Genomic DNA, 22,410 nt, shown 5'->3' with positions numbered 1-22,410 from the left:
TCAGACACGACTTGTGGACCGAACGACAACACTGACTCCCAGGAGCACTTTCGGATGCAAGCGTGAGTTGGTGTTCAATCGCTCAGTCGTGTCTGACTCTGTGACCCCACGGACTGCCGCACATGAGGCTTCCCTGTCCTTCAACAACTCCCGGAGCTCGCTCAAACTCATGTCCATCGAGTCGGTGATGCCATCCAACCATCTTATCCTCTGTCATCCCCTTCTCCTCCTGCCCTCTGTCTTTCCCAGCATCAGGGTCTTTTCCAATGAGTCAGTTATTCACATCAGGTGGTCAAAGTATTGGAGCTTCAGTATCAGTCCTTCTGATGAATATTCAGGTTTGATTTTCTTAAGGATGGACTGGTTTTATGACCTGAAGGGGCGGGAGAAAGTTGGCTCCTGATAGTCAACCCAGGCTTTGTCCTGCAGGACAAAGCCCACTGTCAGGACAAAGCCCACTGTCAGGACAAAGCCCACTGACAAATCTCCCTGACAACCTCTGGGAAGTAATTCTCCATTGAGACCCTGCAGTCCAGCCAGCTTTGTCCCTTACACAGACATCATGCTTCCTCTGATGCCATCGGGAGCTGGACCAAATCTCCCTGACCCTGGATGAGCAGCCAGAAACCATCAGCTAGCTGAGACCTGTCTGGGCCTCCGTCTCCAAACACAGGACTTTCAAGACCCACCAGAGGCTGAGAACCCTGGCTGGCAACATCCATTATCTGATTAGCCTCTCTAGACAGTTGTATCCGGCGGGGCTGCGCAAATGATCAGCGAGGCTGAAACAATGATTCTGCATTTTTTTTTTCCTTTCTGACCAGAGTCATCTTTTAAAATAAAAGCATGTGTGTTTCCTGTAGTCATTTCCCCAGTTTCCTTTCCACCTTTTTAAAAAAGGGGTGACCTTCATACGTTAGTCATGAGCCCAAGTCCCCTTGGAGGAGTCAACTTTCTGCTCGATGCCTCCACCTCCTGCTTCCACCATGAGGCGTGTCTTTCTGCCCTGGGCGGCCGCCGCTGTCTTCTTGCTGGGACATGCGAACACTTCAGGGAAAACCAAACCGGGTAAGTCCTGCTCGCAGCTGTAGCCGCCTGTCTGCCTGAAATGCCCTTGCTTTCAACATCTCTGCTTTTTAAAAAAAATTTTCTTTTTACGATGTCTTTTGCAAACTCACGGTTTTCTTTGTGAAACTGACCAGAGCTTTCACAGGTTCCCCTCCTTTAGTAGGCAAGATCTCCTGGAGGAGGGCATGGCAGTCCACTCCAGTCTTCTTGCCTGGAGAATCCCCATGGACAGAGGAGCCTGAAGGGTTACAGTCCATGGGGGTCGCAAAGAATCAGTTATGACTGAAGTCTCTACAAACCCGAAGTCTCTGCCTGTTGTAAAGGACCCTCCTCTTCATTGCCTTCAAGACTAGGTTCAGATGGGAAAAAAAAAAAAGAAAGAAATACGAGAGCCCGCGTCTAGAAAACTGAAAATCTGGGTGGTTTCACTGTGCTGCCTGCCTGCAAAGAGGTTGCAAGGCTTTTGCTTAAATGAATACTTACCTTTCTGTGGTGGGGTTTCCCTGATGGTTCAGACAGTAAAGGACCCACCTGGCAATGTAGGAGACCCAGATTCGATCTCTGGTCGGGAAGATGCCCTGGAGAAGGGAATGGCTAACCCACTCCAATATTCTGGCCTGGAGAATCCCCACGGACAGAGGAGCCTGGCGGGCCACGGTCCACGGGGTTGCAAAGAGTCTGACAGGACTGAGTGACTAATGCTTTCACGCTGAGGGTGGCCCAGGTGGGAGCTGACGACGGCACGTTCCTGACGTTCTTTTTCTGAACTGTCCGCGGGCATCACCCCACGCTAGACCTTCCCTGTTGGAGATGGCCTCTTGCCCAGCTGGTTTGGACGGGTTCTCGGGGACCTTCTGGGCTGAAGCCCTGTGTGTGTGTGGGGAGGAGAACTGTGCTTCCAGCAGGGGGGGAGGGGGAGGGAGCCTGGATATGGGGTGTCCCCAGGCCTGACACTCACGTAATTTCCCAAGCTGCATGCAGATCGGAGTCCACATCTGGCCTCCCGTCTTCCAGTAACAGAGGTAAGGGAGGAAGACCCGGCTAGGCCTGGCGTGCCCACGGCCACAGACTCCTTGAGAGCTGTAGCTTCCTCCTGACTGCCAGTCCTGCATCCGGAGTTTCGATGGAAAAGTGCAGTTTAGACCAGCTCTGGAATCTGAACCACTTAAGCACAAATACAATAGTAAGATTTTGTTGTTCAGTTGCTCAGTCGTGTCCGACTCTTTCCAACCCCATGGACCGCAGCATACCAGGCCTCCCTGTCCATCACCAACTCCCGGAGCTTACTCAAACTCATGTCCATCAAATCAGTGATGTCACCCAACCATCTCATCCTCTGTCTTCCACTTCTCCTCCTGCCTTCAATCTTTCCCAGCATTGGGGTCTTTTCAAATGAGTCAGTTCTTCGCAGCAGGTGGCCAAAGGACTGGAGCTTCAGCTTCAGCATCAGTCCTTCCAGTGAACACCCAGGACTGATCTCCTTTAGGACGGACTGGTTGGATCTCCTTGCACTCCAAGGGACTCTCAAGAGTCTTCTCCAGCACCACAGTTCAAAAGCATCCATTCTTGGGTGCTCAGCCTTCTTTAGGATCCAACTCTCGTCCATACCTGACCACTGGGAAAATCATAGCTTTGACTAGATGGACCTTTGTTGGCAAAGTGATGTCTCTGCCTTTTAATACACTGTGTAGGTTTATCGTAGCTTTTCTTTCAAGGACACGGGAGAGAGCTTGGAAGGGCTGAGGGCTCATCCCCCTGTGAAGCTGGGCTCAGTCAGATCCTTTGTAGGAACTTCCTGGAAAATGCAGGGCTCACTTTATGAATGGCCTTTGTTTGCCTGAGGTCATTATGGGTGTGAGACCCCAAGAACCCACCGGGCATGGTCTTAATAAAGCAGCCCCTCTTCCCACCCAAGGTCCCAGAGTTGTGTCGAGAGACTCCCTCAGGGGCCATTTCCACTCAGTCGATCCATTTTTAATGAGCAGAGTCAGACTTCACGGCTGCAGTGGACTATCAGTATTTCCGCCCGAGGCCATCATGCATCGATGGCAGGGCTCCTGGGCTACTGATGAGGCACCTTTGCCCCCCTCAAAAAATGCCCTTGAACTTACAAGGAAAACGCACACACCCCCAGGGCTGGGGACCAGACGTCTGAGGTCAAGGTGTCCCAGGGCTGAGCTTCCTGCAGAGGCTCCAGGGGAGGGTCCTCCCCGTCTCTTCCGGCTTCTGGGGGCTCCAGGCGTCCGTCCCTGGGCTGGTGGCTGCCTCCCTGCCGTCTCTGCCTCCGTCTCCACGTGGCTTCTCCTCTCTGTCCGTGTCTCCCCTCTTCTGTGTCTTATGAGGACCCTGTCATGGGGTTTAGGGCCACCCCCATCCAGGAGGAACCTCATCTCAGACCCTTCACTCCATCACACCTGCAAAGACCCCGTTTCTTAATGAGGTCCTGTTCCCAGGTTCTGGGGTTAGCACGTAGGTGTGCCATCTGCAGCGCCGTAGTTCAAGCCCTACAGGGCCTATTCAAGGGGTGCTAACATTCGAGAGAGACGGGGGTCCTTTTCTGTTTCGACAGGTCTTGCTGTAGTCGTAAGGGGAGGGAGGTCGTCGAAGCAGATGACCTGGTACCCAATCTGAGTCTGTAGCAGAGACGCGGGACAAAGCAACGGCTCTCGAGATGCTATTTTTTTTTTTATTATATCTATGTATTTGCTTTTGGCTGTTGCTGGGTCTTCGCTGCTGTGCCCTTGAGTTCACGAGCTGCTCTAGAAGTAAGAAGGCGGTGTGGGCAAGAGACGGAGTGTGTGTGAGCAAGTCGTGTCCGACTCTGTGTGACCCCGTGGACTGTAGCCCGTCAGGCTCCTCTGTCCACGGGATTCTCCAGGCGAGAACACTGGAGTGGGTTGTCATGCCCTCCTCCAGGGGATCTTCCCGACCCAGAGATCGATCCTACATCTCGTGAGTCTCCAGTGTTGGTAGGTGGATTCTTCACCTCTAGCGCCACCTGGGAAGCTAGTGGGATGAGATTCCGTAGATACGACTACGGAGATATTATATGTAGACCCAGGGATCGAGCCCGGGGCCTCCTGCATTGTAAGCAAGACGCTTTACCATCTGAGCCACCAGGGAAGTCAGATGTAGATACAGACATAGCTGGAGATGCGGAGAAGGAAATAGCAGCCCACTCCAGTGTTCTTGTCTGGAGAATCTCAGGGACAGTGGAGCCTGCTGGGCTGCCGTCTATGGGGTCGCACAGAGTCGGACCCGATCAAAGCGACTCAGCAGCAGCAGCAGCATCGTGTATAGATGTAAAACCCGTGTGGTATCCGTAACAGCCAAGGCTGCTTGAACTGCCCCAACCTTCCTGGATGGAAAAAGGCCCTAAGACTCTATCTCCGACGATGTAATGGATGAAGTGCCGATTGCCCCCACGATCTGCCGCCCTGGATGACCTTACTCACACCCCCTCGGAAATACCCAGCAGGGCTGGGCTCCAAGTCCCTCTGAACGCCCGATCTCGCTGGAACAAATGCCCCCGATTCATCTGCACGGTTTTCTATACGCTCTCCAAATTGGGAAGCGGGTTCTACCTCTGGGGAGAGGGGCGGTGGGTGCGGGGAGTTCTTGGTATTTATACGACGCGTCTGCCTGTCGGAGGCCCGCAGCTGGTACGTTTGTTCACGTCCAGATTGCTCATGACGTTGGTTGGTTTTCTGAGAAAAAGTTAAAAAAAAAAAAAAAGAAGAAGTTAACAGAAACAAAGTCATGTTTACAAAAGCGCCCAGACCTTTCAGGACCATCTGGATCTGTGAGATAGGAGGCTCCTGTTTTCAAGACCCTCTCCGTGGGGTTCCCTGCTCACCGGTGTTAGACGACAAAGTCTGTGTCAGACGACAAAGTCTGTGTCAGACGACAAAAGTCTGTGTCAGACGTGAGGAGGATCTGGGGGAAATGAAATTAGGCAAAAAAGGTGGATGGGGGGCGGGGGTGGTAATGCTCTGGTTAACAGCTTAGTTAATTCACTCGCCAGGTGATTCAGCTCTTTAAGCACACAACTCAATCCTTTAAAAAAAACAAAACATTATTTCTTTTTTAACAGAAAGGTAATTGCTTTATAGACGGTTTAGTTGACACAGAGCTGATGCATGAGCTTCCCCGGTGGCTCAGCGGTCCAGATTCCGCCTGCAGAGCAGTAGCCACGGAAAACTCGGGTTCGATTTCTGAGTGGGGAAGATTCCCCTGGAGGAGGGCATAGCAACTGACTCCAGGATTCTTGCGTGGGGCATCCCTTGGACAGAGGAGCCCGGCAGGCTGTGATCCACAGGGTCGCAAAGAGTCGGACACCACGGAGCGCGCACGGTCGCTCGCGTAGCCGATGCATCAAATATTAATATCAGTTACAGGTGTACAGCACAGTGCTCCTCGTTTGTGAAAAGCGATGACCCCTTTACAGTGACTATAAAATGGTTTCTATACTCCCTTTGAAGAACTGTAACATTCTTGTATTATAAGGGCCAAACACACGCAGACTCTGGACACATAGTAAGAATGTAAAATATCCTGATAATTATAGCTAACGAGATACATATCTGTACATCGTCACATAGATGGTCACCTAGATAGATGACGCAGGTGATCGTTATTGATAGATATATAAACACCGAGAACAGATGGATAATAACTGGATGATCTAATGATGACGATGGCTAAATGCTAAACTAATAATATTCTCATTGCGTGCATGCTTAGTGACTTGATCGTGTCCAACTCTTTGCGACCCCGGGGACTGTAGCCCGCCAGGCTCCTCTGTCCATGGGATCCTCCAGGCAAGCACACTGGAGTGGGTTGCCATTTCCTCCTCCAGGGGGATCTTCCCAGCCCAGGAATCGAACCCGCATTTCCGGTGACTTCCGCTTTGCCGAAGGCTCCTTTACCCACGGAGGCATCGTGGCAGGCCAATATTCTGGTTACGCCGGGCTAAATAACATGCATCAACAAGTTTCGTTTTTTGTGTTTTAAAGCACCGCATCATTCTTACGAGTGCTGACATCATTTTACAAATTTCAAAGCCTTTCCAGCGTCTCCTCAGAGTCCTCTCTGCTTATCTTAAAAAAAAAATATTTTTTTTTTTTCTGCACAGGAAGCGCATTGCAGCTTCAGGTGATCAACTTTAATTTTGAAACCGTGCAGGTTACCTGGAACACAAGTGCATACGCTGGGATTAATTTCACGTTCGTTTACAAGTAAGTGCCGTCACTGGGATTAATTTCAGGTCCGTCTGCAAGTAAGGCGCCGCCCCCCCTCCCCCACGACCCTGGAAAACCATGCCTTTGGCTAAAGCTTTTTCCCTCGGAAGACGGCACCGATGGGGGCAGCCAGGAAGTGAAGAACTGTTAAGTTCGAGTGTGACTGTGCTGGTGTACCCTCTGGACACCCCCCCACCAGTAACCACAGCTCCCAGACCTTCTAACCGAGGGATGCCTGAGTCTCGCTGGAAACCGCCTGGATTCTCGCAGGAGGTGCAGAGCGGTCTGACCCCACGGGGCCCTCTGCAACGTGCCAGCAACTGTCTTTGCCCGCCTTCAACTCTGTTGCCTTCAACTATATTCCCTGCTCACCAGGGGCCGCCTTCCAAGAAACACCCATTTCCCCCTTTCACGGGGCGCTGTGCCTCGCTTAACTCAACGACCTGAGCGGCCGCGTGGGAGGCAGGTTTTTTTTTCCAATGAATTTGGTCTCACTTTTGTAAAGAGTCGGGGGGGGGTGTTCAGTGAGGGCTTGAGTCGTTGCCATCTGATAAAACATGAGATAGGCGGGAAGGCAAACAGAAGAGGGAAATTTTTAAGATGAATTTGTTGGGAAAATAAGACTCATGGGGCGAAAAATAAAGTGCCGGATGGTATAGGTGGGCTCACAGATAGCTCATGTCATTTTTTTTTTCTCTTCCTGAGCAGCTGTTTTTTCTGTCATATAGGAGATAATTCTTGATCTCATCACAGATTGGTGTTGAGTCTTAAGGATGGAGCGTAAACCTGTCTCTAGGCTTCCTGTTAACACTGCAGCAGAGTCTCAAAGCTTTACCCACTTTTGGCACATCCCTGTTAAAAGTGCATCCTTGAATCAAGGGCTTGGTTGCTCTGGAGGTCAGTTATTTATTGATACCAATTTATTGATTGCTCATGGTATTGATATATGACAGCAATTATTATTATTGATACCATTAATAGGATCTTAGATGGTCTCAACAAACTGCAACAAGCTGGGTAACTTGGAACAACGGAAAAAACCAAAATGTATCCTCCCCTAGTCCTGAGAACCAGACGTCTGAAGTCAGGGTGTCCCCGGGCTGGGCTCCCTGCAGAGGCTCCAGGGGAGTGTCCTCCCCGCCTCTTTCGGCTTCTGGGGGCTGCAGGCGTCCGTCCCTGGGCTGGTGGCTGCCTCCCTCCCGTCTCCGCCTCCGTCTCCACGTGGCTTCTCCGCTGCGTCCGTGTCTCTCCTCTTCCGTGTCTTATAAGGACTCTGTCATGGGGTTTTAGGGTCACCCTCATCCAGGAGGACCTCATCTCAGACCCTTACTCCATCACAGCTGCAGAGACACTGCTTCTTAATAAGGTCTTGTTCACAGGTTCTGGGTTAGCGGGTAGGCAGGCCATTTGCAGCGCCAGTGTTCAACCGCTATGGGATCCATCGAAGGGCCATCAACATTTGAGAGAGAGGGGGGTCCTTTTCTGTTTTGACAGGTCTTGCTGTAGTCGTAAGGGGAGGGAGGTCATGGAAGCAGATGAGAGTAGGGTCCGTCGGTACGGTTCAGAGGCTTGCTTGCTCCGTGGCACGTGGGATCTTCCCCGCCCAGGGATCGAACCCGAGTCTCCTGCATTGGCAGGTGGATTGTTTCCACCGTTGAGCCACCAGGGAAGCCCCCAAGATGTTATTTTCAAGGACGCGACACGACTGAGTGATTCTCTTTTTAAAATTCCAGATTGGATAAAAAGGAGGAATACAGACCATGCTCCAGCTATATCCTTCAACACGGCTACAGCGCCGGGTGCCTGCTGGAGGTGCAAAGAGATGGGCCTCTGTATTTTTCCATCCGGAATGGAACACAGCCTCTTCTCACCAAGAACCTGGCGATCAGTGCTTACCGTACGTGTTAAGTACCTTGAGGGGTGACTGTGCGTCTCGGGTTAGGAGCCTCCGTACACATGGAGTGAACCAGTCTCTCCAAAGGGTGCTGTTTGGATCTACATTTCTGTGATGTAATGGTCCTTTCTTTCTTTCTCATTGATGGTTGGAATGTCAGAGATCCATCTTAGAATCCGCTGGGAGGTTCGACCCTTGGGTGGGGAAGATTCCCCTGGAGAAGGAAATGGCAACCCACTCCAGTATTGGTGCCTGGAGAATCCCATGGACAGAGGAGCCTGGTGGGGACCCTACCGTCCACAGGGTCGCAAGAGTCACACATGACTTTCCGACTAAACAACGTAGCTGATTAAAAAAGCTGTGGTGACTCCAGCTGGGCAGCTAAGGGACCCAGTCACACATACACATGTACCCGCTCTCCCCCAAACTCCCCTCCCATCCAGGCTGCCACGTGACACTCAGCAGAGTCCCCTGTGCTCTCCAGCAGGTCCTGGCTGCTTCTTGGTGTTAAATCCAGCAGTGTGTCCACGTCCATCTCAGACTCCCTGACCACCCCTCCCCCGTCCTCTCCCCCTGGTGACCATAAGGTTATTACAGAGGATTGAGCAGAGTCCCCTGTGCTGTCCAGCAGGTCCTTGCTGGTTCTCCATGTTAAACACTGCAGTGTGTCCACGTCCATCCCAGGCTCCCTGACTATCCCTTCCCCCATCCTCCCCCTGGGAACCATAAGGTTATTACAGAGGATTGAGCAGAGTCCCCTGTGCTGTCCAGCAGGTCCTTGCTGGTTCTCCATGTTAAACACTGCAGTGTGTCCACGTCCATCCCAGACTCCCTGACCACCCCTCCCCCCGTCCTCTCCCCCTGGGGACCGTAAGTTCGCTCTCTAAGTCTGTCTCTTTCTGTTTTCTAACTACATTCATTGTGTCCTATCTTTTTAGACTCTGCATATAACGGATGTCACAGGATGTTTTTCCTTCTCTGTCTGACTGTTCAATCCCACGGTCTCCACGATCTCATCTTACGTTAGACCTCTGTAATGATCCTCTTTCCGGAGATGGTGAAGGGCTAGGGGCCAGCAGCTCATGGCAACTGGTGGGAATAGGATTCGTTTCGTGACACATCCTGAAATCTTTCTCCTCCAGTTTCAGGGGAGCGTCTTTCCACGAGACCCTCACGGGTGCTTGGAGAGCTGGCTAACCCTTCTAACTGTCCATGCGATAAAGACAAGGAAACCTCACGTCTCATGCAGTATTCGGGAGAGGATGGGCAGCAGGCAGAGAGGAAAGGGAACCGAAGCCCAGGGGCCGCTGTGAGCTCAGAGACGGGCCGTGTTTACCTTCGCGGTGGTGCTGCTCACCGCGCTGTTTCTCATTCCCAGTGAAACCCAGATCCCCCGGCGACCTGAGCTTCCAGTGGCGCGAGGAGGCCGTGACGGTGACCTGCTCCAACCTGGGATACAACGACCTCCAGTATGAAATCCAGCACAAGACCGTCTTTGACGCTGTGTGGCAGGTGAGGTTACGTCGTCCCGGGTCGGGTGTGAGTAGGCACCCCCGGGATGGGGAGGCAGAGAGACACAGACATCCAGACTGGCTTTATGCACTTGCTCACGCGATTATCGGCTTCCCTGGCGGCTCAGACACTAAAGAATCCGCCTGCGATGCGGGAGACCCGGGTTCGATCCCTGGGTCGGGAAGATCCCCTGGAGGAGGAAATGGCACCCCACTCCAGCATTCTCGCTGGAGAATCCCTTGGACAGAGGAGCCTGGCGGGCTACAGTCCACGGGGTCCCAGAGAGTTGGGCACGACTGAGCAGCTAGCACTTTCTTTTTCACTTTCCCTGGAGGTCCAGTGGTTAGGAATCCACCTTGCAAAGCAGGCCACGTGGGTGGGTTCCACGCCTGGTCCGGGAACCCAGGATTCCATGTGCGTCAGGGAAGCTCAGCCTGTGAGGCAATGACTGAGCTGGTGTTCTGTGACGAAGATCCCACGTATTGCAGCTGAGCCCTGATGTAGCCAAATAGATAAATACATTTTAAAAATTACTTTTGTAAAAACAAAGACCTTAGAAAGTCTTCAAAAGCATCTTTCATCATGTTCGTTATGACGGATTTATTTCCTTTTTGGAGAGAAGGGCTTTTTGTTTTTTTTCTTTCTGCTGTTGTTTTGAGGATAAACATCTGCCCAGAGAGAAGTGAAACAGGATAAGGAAGTCCTGGAAGCAGGAACCTCATGCAGATCTGTGGGACAAGAAGAACGCGTCCGGGTAAAGCGTCAGTCAGGGCTCACCGTGCGTGATTTGTCTGCTCCAGTCCGCAGAGGCTGAGACCTGCAACGTCACCGTCGACAGTCTGGATCCTGAGAAGTGTTATTTCTTCCGGGCCAGGGTGAAAGCCCTGGAGTTTGCCTACGGCTCAGAAACGTACCCCAGTGACTGGTCAGAGGTGACGCACCAGCAGAGGGGTGAGCTGCGAGGTAATGCTTGTCACGCAGCATCGCTGCCCAGTACGGGCCAGCAGGCTCCGTGCGGGGAGGGCGGAATAGGGCGCCTTGGGGATGACCCCAAGGACTTCTGCAGAGGTCACTGCGGAAGCAATGGCTCTTCCTGTGGCCGTTATCATCGCACTAAGTTTCACTTTCATTTCTATTGACCCAGCAAGAATAATAAGTGTTATTTCTGAATGCTGTTGGGCTTCCCTGCTGGCTCTGCTTGTAAAGAATCTGCCTGCAATGCAGGAGACCTGGGTTCAAGCCCTGGGTTGAAAAGATCCCCTGGAGAAGGGAAAGGCTACCCACTCCAGTATTCTGGCCTGAAGAATCCCATGGGCGGAATAGTCCATGGGGTCGCAAAGAGTCGGACACGGCTGAATGTTGTTCTGTGGATATATGTATAGAGACATTGATAGATGTATCGATAAATAGAAGATATATGGTAGATAATAGATGCTTAATGGATAGATGACGATAGATTACAGACATGGATAAGTTAGAGGCTTCCCAGATGGCTTAGTGGTAAAGAGTCTGCCTGCAATGCAGGAGAACAGGAGACGTGGGTTCGATCCCTGGGTCAGGAAGATCCCCTGGAGGAGGGCATGGCAACCCACCCCAGTAATCTTGCCTGGAGAATCCCACGGACAGAGGAGCCTGGTGGGCTACAGTCCATGGGGTCGCAGAGAGTCAGACACGACTGAGAGACTTAGGGAGCGGGTGTAGGTAAGTTGATGATGGGTACACGGCAGAGACAGATAGATGTGACGTATAGCTTGACAGAGAGGCGTGACCGGAGGTAGACAAGGAGGTGGATAATAGACGGATAGATGGCAGACAGCTGCGCGGATGCCTGCTCATGCGCTTCAGTCGTGCTCGACGCTGTGACCCCATAGACCTCAGCCCGCCAGGCTCCTCCATCCGTGGGAGTCTCCAGGCAAGAGTACTGGAGTGTGTTGCCATTTCCTCCTCCAGGGGATCTTCCCGACCCAGGGATCGAACCCGGGTCTCCCGCATTGCAGGCGGATTCTTTACTGCTGACCCAGCGGGAAAGTCCCAGGGAGACATATAGATAGATGATAGATAGATAGACAGACAGATGGACAGAGACACAGATAGACAGCTGGACAGATAGACAGACAGACAGATGGACAGAGACACAGACAGCTGCACAGATAGACAGACAGACCAAATCAAGCCCTGGTACCCTCAAACACCCCTAGGAATAAGGTGAGTCTGTGCTTCCTTCTGCCCAGCATCTCCCTCTCCAGAGTACCCACCTCTCCTTACCAGGATATTTCACACCAAAAGCAAGATCTGCTGATGCTGACAATTCTCGAGGGAAGGAAAAATGGCTGTGGCGGGGTTATTAAAGCGTGACCCAGTATCATGTTGAAAACTTCACAGGCCTCGTTCCATTTCCCTTTAGATTCGTGCTGGGAAAACGGCCTTTTCCCCAAGTTTATTTTAATTGCTGGCATGGTCTCCTTCCTGACAGTCTTCCTTCTGCTTCTGTCTCTATGGAAACTACACAGGTAAGGCCGCCCCCGCCAGACTCCTCAGACACAAGGGCTTTGGTTCCCATATGTAGTGAGCTGGGGGGAAAAAAATAATTGTGTGATGTGGTTATTTAGCTGAATTTCACTTTCTCTCTAATGCACATGGTACATGACAAGAAAACAGAGGTGAATAGTGCAAAGGTGTGGAGATACCTGCAGAATTTGAGAAATGTTCTCATGAAGACCATAAGATGCAGGAATGTTCATACGTATGAGTGGTATTGCTGTTTAGTCACTAAGTTGTGTCTGACTCCGTGGACCGCAGCACGCCAGGCCTCCCTGTCCATCACCAACTCCCGGAGTTTGCTCAAACTCATGTCCATCGAGTCACTGATGCCATCCACCCATCTCATCCTCTGTCGTCCCCTTCTCCTCCTGCCCTCCATCTTTCCCAGCATCAGGGTCTTTTCCAGTGAGTCAGTTCTTCACATCAGGTGGTCAAAGTATTGGAGTTTCAGCTTCAGCATCAGTCCTTCCAATGAATATTCAGGACTGATTTCCTTTAGCATTCGTTTGATCTCCTTTCTGTCCAAGGATTCTCAAAAGCCTTCTCCGGCACCACAGTGTGAAAGCATCAGTTCTTCGGCGCTCAGCCTTCTTTACTGTCCAGCTCTCACATCTGTACATGACTTACTGGAAAAAAAACATAGCTGTGACTGTACCAACCTTTGTCAGCAAAGTGATGTCTCAGCTTTTTAATAATTGTTCTAAGTTTATTGTAGTGAACGTTCTTCAAACGCACACCCCACTGAGCTCTGTCCTCCTATCGTGTTAGAATGACAAGCATGTACAACATGTTTTAATTTTTATTGATATTTATTAAACTGGACAACGTGGTGAGTGATGTGAGGAGAATTGGACAAGAAAAGCTTGTAAATCCAGTTACGGATATAGCAAAACATGATGCTCCGAAACCATAGAAAACTTATCAAAAATGTGACATTAAATACTTCTCTCTGTTATCCTTCCAGGCAATGATTTAAGTGCTGCCATTTCCAGCCTTATTCAAGCTTAGTTGTGCCCAGGCATTTGACTGTTGGTGATGTTTCAAGGGACTGATGCCCAGGGCTGTGGGTGCCATCTTTATTTCTCAGGTTGCCATTTCCACAGCAACAACGGGAGTGATGTATAGAGACAGATGGGGCGCGTTCTGGGCCACTCACGCTGGGTCTGAGGCAGGCTGAGTCAGACAGTTTCAAGGACCTTCCTTCAGGGTTGCATACAGCACGGGGATAATTCTCCTAATTCTTGCACACGGCCCATTAATTCTCCAGTCGAGATTTCCCGCTCTCCCCAGCTCAGACAGATGCCACCTTCGCATTCTCTGCTCGGGAACAGAGGAAGTAGGGAGCGGGGAGGAGGTGCAGCCGTCAGATAGGGGTGTTGACGAGTGACAGGTCTGATGTTTTTTTTGCTCTTGTTGTTTTGTTTTGCTGCGGTGTTTTTTAATTCAAAACTGAAACCACTCCTAAGGGAGTCTGAAGGGTACACTTCTTGAGGGGGGGGGTGGGGTGGAAACACTCCTCCTGTCTTTAAGAAAGCTTCTGTTACAATGAGTGGTCTAATCAACTGTATTATTTTCCCAGAGCTGCCATAACAAAGCACCAAAGACTGGGGGTTCAAACAACATTTATTTCTCCCAGTCCTGGAGGCTGGAGCCTGAGGTCCCGGCGTGGGCAGGGCCGGCTCCTCCTGAGACCCCTCTGCTGGGCGTGCAGACAGCCGTCTCCGCCGGGTCCTCACATGGTCCTCCATCTCTCTGCGTGTGTCTGTGTGCTGACCACCTCTTATTATAAGGATCCCACTCCCATAGGATTAGCATCCTATCAGACGGGAACCTCTCTTAGGTTCTGTCGCTAGGGGCCTGCAAATTAAACTGGCCAACCAAAGACAGTAACAGAAGAGTATGCCTATATTTCTTTTTGGATGTAATATTTTTAAGTGCCCAAGTCATTCACAGGAAGCAAGTGAACAGCTAACCAGGCAGTTCATCTGGGGACTTTTATAGCATTTTAACAAAGGGCAGTAATCTGTGGAGAAGTCACCAGACGAGGGAAGACGGAGTCTGGTTGGGTGTAAATGGTGGGGAGGTGATTAAGAGATGTGTGATCCAAACTGCAGGCAGATGAAGGCTGTCTGAATGGAATCATCCTGACACCATCTTGCTGATAATGCCTCATTCTCCATTTCCTGCTACAGGAGGGCACACTTCTATGAATGGGATTATTGCTTTTTTTTTTTTTTAAATCAGGAGGGAAATTGATGCTCTCCTTTCAGGCAGATTTTTTAATCAGCCCTGCCCACACTGGGATGCTCTCCTTTCAAGCAGATGGGGGAGGGCAGAAAGCATCTCCTCGCTCTGCTTTTTCTCAAGCGGACGCAACTCCGCCAAGGTGGAGTCCCCGACATCCACATGCTGCTGTCCTGGGCCCCTGGTGGGGGTCTTTCCCCGTGGATGCCCCGCTCAGGGCTGCCAGCCCATCTGACCAGACCGTCCATGTCCGTTTCAGGATCAAGAAGGTTCTCATGCCCAGCGTTCCTGATCCCAGGTTCTCCTTCTTGGGGCTCTTTGAGTCCCACCAAGGCAACTTCCAGGTAAGCACCATCTCCTTGTACATGCTTGCTCTGGGCAAGGCCTCATATCGCTCCTCTTCCATGTCTTATTTGTTTCTGCCTAGAGGCATTTTTTAAAATCAACTTTTTATTTTGCATTGGGGTATAGCCAATCAATGACAGTTTCAGGTGGACAGCAAAGAGACTCAGCCATCCATGTACACGTATCCATTCTCCTGCAAACTCCCCTCCCAGCCAGGCTGCCACGTGACACTGAGCAGAGTCCCCTGTGCTGTCCAGCAGGTCCTCGCTGGATCTCCATGTTAAACACAGCAGCGTGTCCATGTCCGTCCCAGACTCCCTGACTGTCCCTTCCCCCACCCTTCCCCCTGGTGACCATAAGTTTATTACAGAGTGTTGAGCAGAGTTCTCTGTGCTGCCCAGCAGGTCCTTGCTGGTTCTCCATGTGAAACACAGCAGTGTGTCCATGTCCGTCCCAGACTCCCTGACTATCCCTCCCCCCGCCCCCCGCCCCGGGAACCATAAGCTCATTCTCTTGAGCCTGTGAGCCTGTCCCTGTTTTGTACCTAAGATCACTTGTAACGTTTCTCTTTAGAGTCTGCATGAAAGGGCTGACATAGGATATTTCTCCTTCTCTGTGTGACTTACTTGACTTGGTGTGATAATCTCTAGGTCCATCTCTGTCGCTGCAGATGGCATTTATTTCATCCTTGTTATGAGTAAGCAACATTCCAGGGTGTGTATATATACGTCACATGTCCTTTATCGGGGGTTTTCCCGGTGGCTCAGATGGTAACGAATACCCCTGCAAAGCAGGAGGCGTGGGTTCGACGCCTGGATGGGGAAGATCCCCCTGGAGGAGGAAATGTCTGCTCATTAATTACTGTGTGGATGGACACTTAGGCCGCATCTGGGTCTGGGCCATTGTAAAGAGTTGCAATGAACAGTGGGGCTGATTCATCATTAATGAAAAAGAAAAAGAAAAAAAAAAACAAAACGACAACAAATGGCTTTTATTCCTCTTTAAACGCCTGCAAGCCTCTTCGAATCCGAAAGCAGCGGTTTCCTGTTTTTCTCTTTCGGTCAGAGAAAGTGGATCCAAGGGTCTCCGAGGGCGGCTTCTCTTGAAATCAATCTCTTGACATCCCGCCGCCGCAGGACCATGGGATTTTCCAGCCTCCACGCCTCCTGATCTTATCAGGAGGTTCGGTTCTTATTCTGTTCCCACTTGTAGGGGGGCCGACAGCGAAACCTGCATTTCCGCTTTTCAACGTTGATGGTCGTTAAACGTCGTTCCCCTGATGAGCGCTTACAGGGAGGGGGCCGAGGAGGAACTGGGGAGGACGGAGCGAGGCGGGGCGTCCGGCTCCCCGCATCACCAGGTGTGGATTTGATAGCACGCCGGGATCAGAGCGCCGTGCATTCCCTGGGGCTGCCACAGACCTGGGGGTGCAAAGCATCACACACTCATCCTCCGCCCGGTCCTGGGGACCACACGTCTGAGGTCAGGATGTCCCAGGGCTGGGCTCCCTGCAGAGGCTCCAGGGGAGGGTCCTCCCCGCCTCTTCCAGCTTCCGGGGGCTCCGGGCGTCCGTCCCTGGGCTGGTGGCCGCCTCCTTCCAGTCTCTGCCCACGTCTCCACGTCTCCACGTGGCTTCTCCTCTGCGTCCCTGTCTCCCCTCTTCTGCGTCTTATAAGGACCCTGCCATGGGGTTTAGGCCCACCCCCAGCCAGGAGGAACCTCATCTCAGACCCTTCACTCCATCACCTCTGCAAAGAAAAGACCTCGTTTCCAAATTAAGTCCTGTTCCCCCGTTCTGAGGGGTAGCGCGTGGGTATATCATTATTTTAGGAAGAGAGTTTAGTGTTCAGTTCCTTTTTTTTTTTTTTTTTCTCTCAATTGCTTCAGTTGTATCCAACTCTTTGTGACCCCATGGACTGCAACCCCCAAGGCTCGTCTGTCCGTGGGATTCTCCAGGCAAGAATCCTGAAGTGGCTTGCCATTTCCTTCTCCCAGGGATCTTCCTGACTCGGGGATCAAACTGCTATCTCTTAGGTCCTTTGCGTTGGCAGGCGGATTTTTTTTGTTTCGTTTTTGCTTTTTTTTTTTTCACTACTAGTACCACCTGGGAAGTCCATTAAGCTTCTTAGAGGAGCAAACTGAATTGTAAGACTAATTAGTTGTAGGAGATGAAAAGAAAAAAAAAAAAAAATTTTTTTTCTTCTAACCTCTTAAGTGCTGTCCCTGGGGCCCTGCAAATTAAACAGACCAGAACGATTAAAGAGAGAGACGTGAACACGCCCGAGAGGTAGGTAGACCGTGGCCCTGATTTGCCGTTTTAACAAAGGATGATGGACTGTTCGGAAGAGAGTAGGTAAAGGAAAAGGGCTTGGGGATCTGTGAGTGGCAGGCGCGATGGGACGAGGTGACTAGGAATCGCTTCAGAAATGAGGGTCGTTTAGTGAGGTTTTGGGCAGACTCCAGCTCTCTCAGGTGGTAAGCATTGTCTCTGGAGTTGGAAGGGACCGGGGGACTCTTCCAAGTGTACATGTACTTTCCCAAAGGGGCGTTGATTAATAGTGACATCGATTTTAGGGCGGATACGTGGAGGGCAGAGAACAGGCTCTGCAACTCTTGATACTTAGCCGCCTGCGGGTCAGCATCCTCCGCACGTCAAAGGGGCATATTGGGGAGTTGTGTCCCGGTCCCCCTCAAGGGAGAGGAAAGGGGATTACGACAGAATTTAGGACAGGGAACCTCAATTTTTCCCCCAAAACTGGGGCTAGAGGAAGGAGCCGGGGAGGGATGTTAGAAGGGAGAGAGGAGTCCCCTTGAGGAGGGCAGTCCCATGGAGCTCCCTCAGGAAATCTTGGGTCACCTGTTAGAAATTCAGCGTCCACCCCCTCGGACCTGCTGACTGCTGACGGAAGGTCCTCCTTCTGACACCTCATCACTCCCATCTTAGACAGCATACGTGGGAGTGGGCATCGGATCTGGGTTTCTGAAAAGATGTTCAGGCGCCCTAGTGTGTCTGCAGCGACCACAGGCCGGCGTTTTGAGGCTGATGACAGAAGGCATGTGTGAAAACCACAGGATTCCGGACCGGGGTGCTAGACAGGAGAGCCTTTTTTGTCCCAACCGGGGAAAGTGTCCGCGCCAGGCACATGTGTGAAGACGCACCAGGTCCGAAGGCAGGGCTTTCCGACACAGAGTCTGAGCCTTAGTAACTTTTTTAATTTTAATTTTTTTAACACCAAAAATGTTTTGTTTTGGGGTATAGATGATTAACAGTGTAAACAGCAAGTGGGGACTCAGCCATCCATATACATGTACCCTCTCTCCTCCAACCTCCCCTCCCATCCAGGCTGCCACCTGACATTGAGCAGAGTTCCCCGTGCTGTCCAGAAGGTCCTTGCTGGTTCTCCATGTTAAATGCACCAGTGTGTCCATGTCCATCCCAGACTCCCTGACTGTCCCTCCCCCCATCCTTCCCCCTGGTGACCATAAGGTTATCACAGACGTTTCCTCTTTGCAGGAGTGGATCAAGGACACGCAGAACGTGGCGCCCTTGAACAAAATGGAAGATGGGGAGCTGGAGTGCACCCCTGAAGACGCCGTGGTGGTCCAGCCGGCCGAGGCTGAGACGCCCAAGACCGTGGGGATGACGAGCCCCCTGTACCCACAGATGGGGGAGGAAGAGGCCACCGGGGACTCTGGCCTGCTCCCTTGCCAGCCACCCCAGGGCCACGGGGTGGTCTCTCTTGGGGATTTCACGTTTGTGATGGATGACAACTCTTATATGATGTTATGAGGGGGTGCAAACTCACAAGCCAACATCCCAGTCTACCTTGATGCTTGACGACCTGGGAGAACATCTTGGGAGCCAAAAAAACCACCACAAAGGGGACTCCCCAGAACCAAGGATGCTGACGTCTAAGGTCACCCAGTGCTCCAAAGCCCCAACCCGTGTCTGAGGTCACCCAGCACCCCTACACCCCCAACCAATGCATCCCATTCATGCCGACGTCCAAGGGCTTGAAGGTGGACTGCCGCTTGGTCGGGCTGGTTCTTGCTGTCTCCTGGCTCACATGAATCATAAGGGAAGACGACCAAGACCGGCCTGCGCTGCACATGCCCGCCCGCCCCGTCCTTCCCATATTTCCACTCGCAACCGGTTCCTGCTTCATTTGCCAGTCACCACACGTGCCCGGCAGGCGAGGTGCAGAACGCCTGCTTTACTGGCACCAGCCGCCCGCCTCCCGCCCCAGACAGGCAGAAAAGCCCCTTCCTGCAATCACCAAGGCCTTTTTGCAAAGCAGGGTTCCGTTTAACCAGCGACTCAGGACCTTGCTCCTGAGAGATACTTGAACGTGACGACGCTCTGCAGGAACAAAGCGTCCCAGGTTGAATAGACGTTATTGTTTCTTTTTCGATACTGAAATTTTTTTTAAAGAGTACGCAGGATAACTCTGGTAGAATGTAAGTGGTTGCTGCTGTTCATGGAGACCAGAAGATGCCAGCTGGATCCCCTTAGACTTCAGGTACAGGAGCTTTCTAGACGTCGAGAGTATTGATTTCTCAGGTGTTTTTTTTTTTTTATTTTTTAATTTTCAGGCTGGCACTGAATTAATCTTGTCTGTGTTTTCAGGATGCAGGAAACAAGCTTGATCAGATAGACCTGGAGTCTGTGTGTGTGTGTGTGTGTGTGTGTGTGTGTGTGTGTCTGTGTGGTGTCGAGGATGTCTAATTTAGCAGAATGTCTCCCCATTCTGGAAAACTGCTCCACAAAGGTACAAATGAAAGAAATCACCTTTATCAGTGAACAAACAGCAAGCCAGTGTGAAGTGAAAAATACCTCCTGCCGTGTCAAATAAAGGAGACGTGTCACAGCCATCAGCGATTTCTCCCCTCCGAGTTGGAATGTTGGTCAGTGGCCAGATCATGTCTGACTGTTTGTGACCCCCTGGACTGCAGCACACCAGGCCTCCCTGTCCATCACCAACTCCTGGAGTTTACTCAAACTCATGTCGATTGAGTCGGTGATGCCATCCAGCCATCTCATCCTCTGCCACCCCCTTCTCCCGCCTTCAATCTTTCCCAGCATCAGGGTCTTTTCCAGTGAGTCAACTCCTTGCATCAGGTGGCCAAAGGATTGGAGTTTCAGCTTTAGCATCAGTCCTTCCAGTGAATATTCAGGACTGGTTTCCTTTAAGATGGATTGGTTGGATCTCCTTGCAGTCCAAGGGACAAATATTAATGTGAGCTCCTAAAACTGTGAGTCAGAAGACACCATCCCCCCTGCCCCTCCCCCACCCCCCGCCACTCCATGCCCACGGTGATCGCTAAGGGGCTGAGGGGCTGAGGAAAATGCAAGAATCAGCCATCTGTGACCTCTTTCACTCCTTAAGGTGACCGAGGAAACAGGCTTGGCCCCAGACAGCCGAGGTGCCTTTGAAAGGAGTGAATTCAGTGAGCCCACAAGCTTGCATCCTCCCTTACATGGAATGCTAAATTCCTTCCCTTGATATCTGATCTTTGAGTTCAGACCTGTCTGTTCCCTTCGTTGCAGACTTGTATACAGCCTGACTCCCCCTCATGCCTCCTCAGAGCTGTGTCCTCAGAGCTACGGAGATGCTGGCTCGGAGTCCTGCACACACTCCCACCGAATAAAATAACCATCTGCTTTCAGCTGCTCACTGGTTTTCACTTGACACCAGAATGCAACACCCATCGCACGAAGCCAGCTTGACAGGGTATTGCAAACGAAGAAAGACCCTCATCCCATTTGTTTTTCAGCTCAGCAACCGGTTCCCTGGGCCTTTTGCAGAAAACACGGCTACGTGTCTTATATCTGTGGGATGTGGGTTTTGCAACTCCGGGCCAGGTTTCCAGCTGCAGTCAGGGGCCCCCAACGCCTGCCCCGGAGGCCGGGCGTTCACCAGGTCGCTCCTGGTGTGGAAGGCTCATGTGCTGTGCAGGGTGGCCAGTCGGGGAGCGGGGACCCCAGAAGTCACTGCTCCGCGAGGCAGATCCCAAGCTGGGCGGTTGCGTCGGGCGGGGGACTTTGTGAGCAGGGAGAAAGTTTAGAACATCCTGTTTCAGAAAAAAATGCTTTGTTCTGAAACCACGGTGTCCCACGGCCCCTGAACAGTTCAGAGAAAGGAGGGTGTGAATGCGTTTTAGCGGTCCTGCTCGGAGCTCTCACTGGCGCCCTGGGTTTGACCGTGTCTCCAGTGCTTCTCTCCAGACAGGCATCCATGAAGTGAGGGAGGCAGGACCCCACTCCCCATCCTTAGGTGGGATCGGTTTCAACACTCCACCACTTCATTTTATTTTATTTTCTTAATTGGTTTATGTTTCACTGAAGGATAATGACAACACTCTGTTGGTCTCTGGCCTGCATCAACATGGATCAGCCATGTGCTGGGCTAAGTGGCTTCAGTCGTGTCTGACTCGTTGCGACCCCGTGGACTGCAGCCCCTCCAGGACCCCCTGTCCATGGGATGCTCCAGGCAAGGATACTAGGGCGGGTTGCCATGCCCTCCTCCAGGGGATCTTCCCCACCCAGGGATCGAACCCGCGTCTCCTGCTTTGGCAGGCGGGTTCTTTAAGGGGATTAGCTACAGGTGTATGTATGACCCCTTCCTCTTGCCTCACCCTCACGCCCGCCCCACCCCACCCGTCTAGGGTGTCACAGAGCTCTGGTTTGAGTTCCCTGAGTCAAACAGCAAAGTTTGAACTTTTTCTCCTGTATTGAGTTACCGCCGATTAACAGCGCTGTGATGTTGTAGGTGGGCGGCCAAGGGACTCGGCCGCACACACGTGCACCCGTGCTCCCCCAGACTCCCCGCCCATCCGGGCTGCCCCGTGACACGGGGTTCCCTGTGCTGTCCAGCAGGGCCCTGTTGGTTCTTCATGTTGAATACGGCAGTGTGGACATGTCTGTCCCAGACTCCCCATCCTTCCCCCCAGGAAGCATAAGGGAACTTGTGGTACCAGATCTGATTGACGCTCAAGGCTGACGTCTGCTGTGTTAGAAACGTTATCATTTAGGGTGTGAGATAAAGCCTTACTTAAACTTACAGGACTAAGGTTTAGGCCCTGATGGCTCAATGGGTCAAGAATTTGCCCACAATGTGGGAGACCCAGGTTCGATCCCTGGGTGGGGAACCCACTGTCCTTGCCTGGAGCATCCCATGGACAGAGGAGCCTTGCGGGCTGCAGTCCAGAGGGTCACAAACAGTCTTACACGACCAAGCCTGTGGCTGACACCCTGGAGAAGTGGACTGGGGGTCCTGCCCTTGGTGGGCTGTGCAGTGAGGGGACCCGGGCCCCTTTCCAGGGAGCTCCAGTGTCCATCTTTACGCAGAAGGTGAGCCGTGGGGTGTTGGGGACCTCACTGAGGTTTAGAATTCCTGCTCCTTAAAGACACCAGCACCCTCCCTGGCTGGGTAGAGGGGTGGGGTTTGAGCTCTGAGGCTTGGGGGTCCCAGCAGATGGCCCTGCCCATCTGTCACCGAAAGGCTCTGCTGGAACAAAGGCTGGTCTCTCCTGGAGGGGGTGGTCTCCCTTCCTCATTCAGTAAGT

General features: G+C 51.9%; 1 protein-coding gene across 1 annotated transcript; it reads left to right on the top strand.

Moving 5' to 3' along the window:
- Window positions 1-369: 369 nt before the first annotated feature.
- CRLF2 (cytokine receptor-like factor 2) lies at window positions 370-20,511 on the top strand. Its single transcript, XM_005701362.3, has 8 exons — window positions 370-1,068; window positions 6,203-6,305; window positions 8,042-8,205; window positions 9,581-9,714; window positions 10,515-10,677; window positions 12,119-12,224; window positions 14,759-14,843; window positions 18,359-20,511. The coding sequence occupies exons 1-8, from the start codon at window positions 963-965 to the stop codon at window positions 18,632-18,634; spliced, it is 1,137 nt and encodes a 378-aa protein (XP_005701419.3). The 5' UTR covers window positions 370-962; the 3' UTR covers window positions 18,635-20,511.
- The last annotated feature ends 1,899 nt before the right edge of the window (window positions 20,512-22,410 follow it).

This window comes from Capra hircus, unplaced genomic scaffold (assembly GCF_001704415.2).
Source record: "Capra hircus breed San Clemente unplaced genomic scaffold, ASM170441v1, whole genome shotgun sequence".
In the NCBI taxonomy this organism is placed as follows: domain Eukaryota; kingdom Metazoa; phylum Chordata; class Mammalia; order Artiodactyla; family Bovidae; genus Capra; species Capra hircus.
The sequence above is the reverse complement of the archived record's forward strand: the minus strand, read 5'-3'. Positions and strand labels throughout refer to the sequence as shown.

Excerpts from the sequence above, each read along its gene's own strand:
- CRLF2 (XM_005701362.3), top strand. The coding sequence starts at position 963 with ATGCCTCCACCTCCTGCTTCCACCATGAGGCGTGTCTTTCTGCCCTGG. Across the intron at positions 9,715-10,514 it reads TCTTTGACGCTGTGTGGCAG|TCCGCAGAGGCTGAGACCTG; the intron begins GTGAGGTTACGT and ends TGTCTGCTCCAG. Across the intron at positions 12,225-14,758 it reads TCTCTATGGAAACTACACAG|GATCAAGAAGGTTCTCATGC; the intron begins GTAAGGCCGCCC and ends TGTCCGTTTCAG.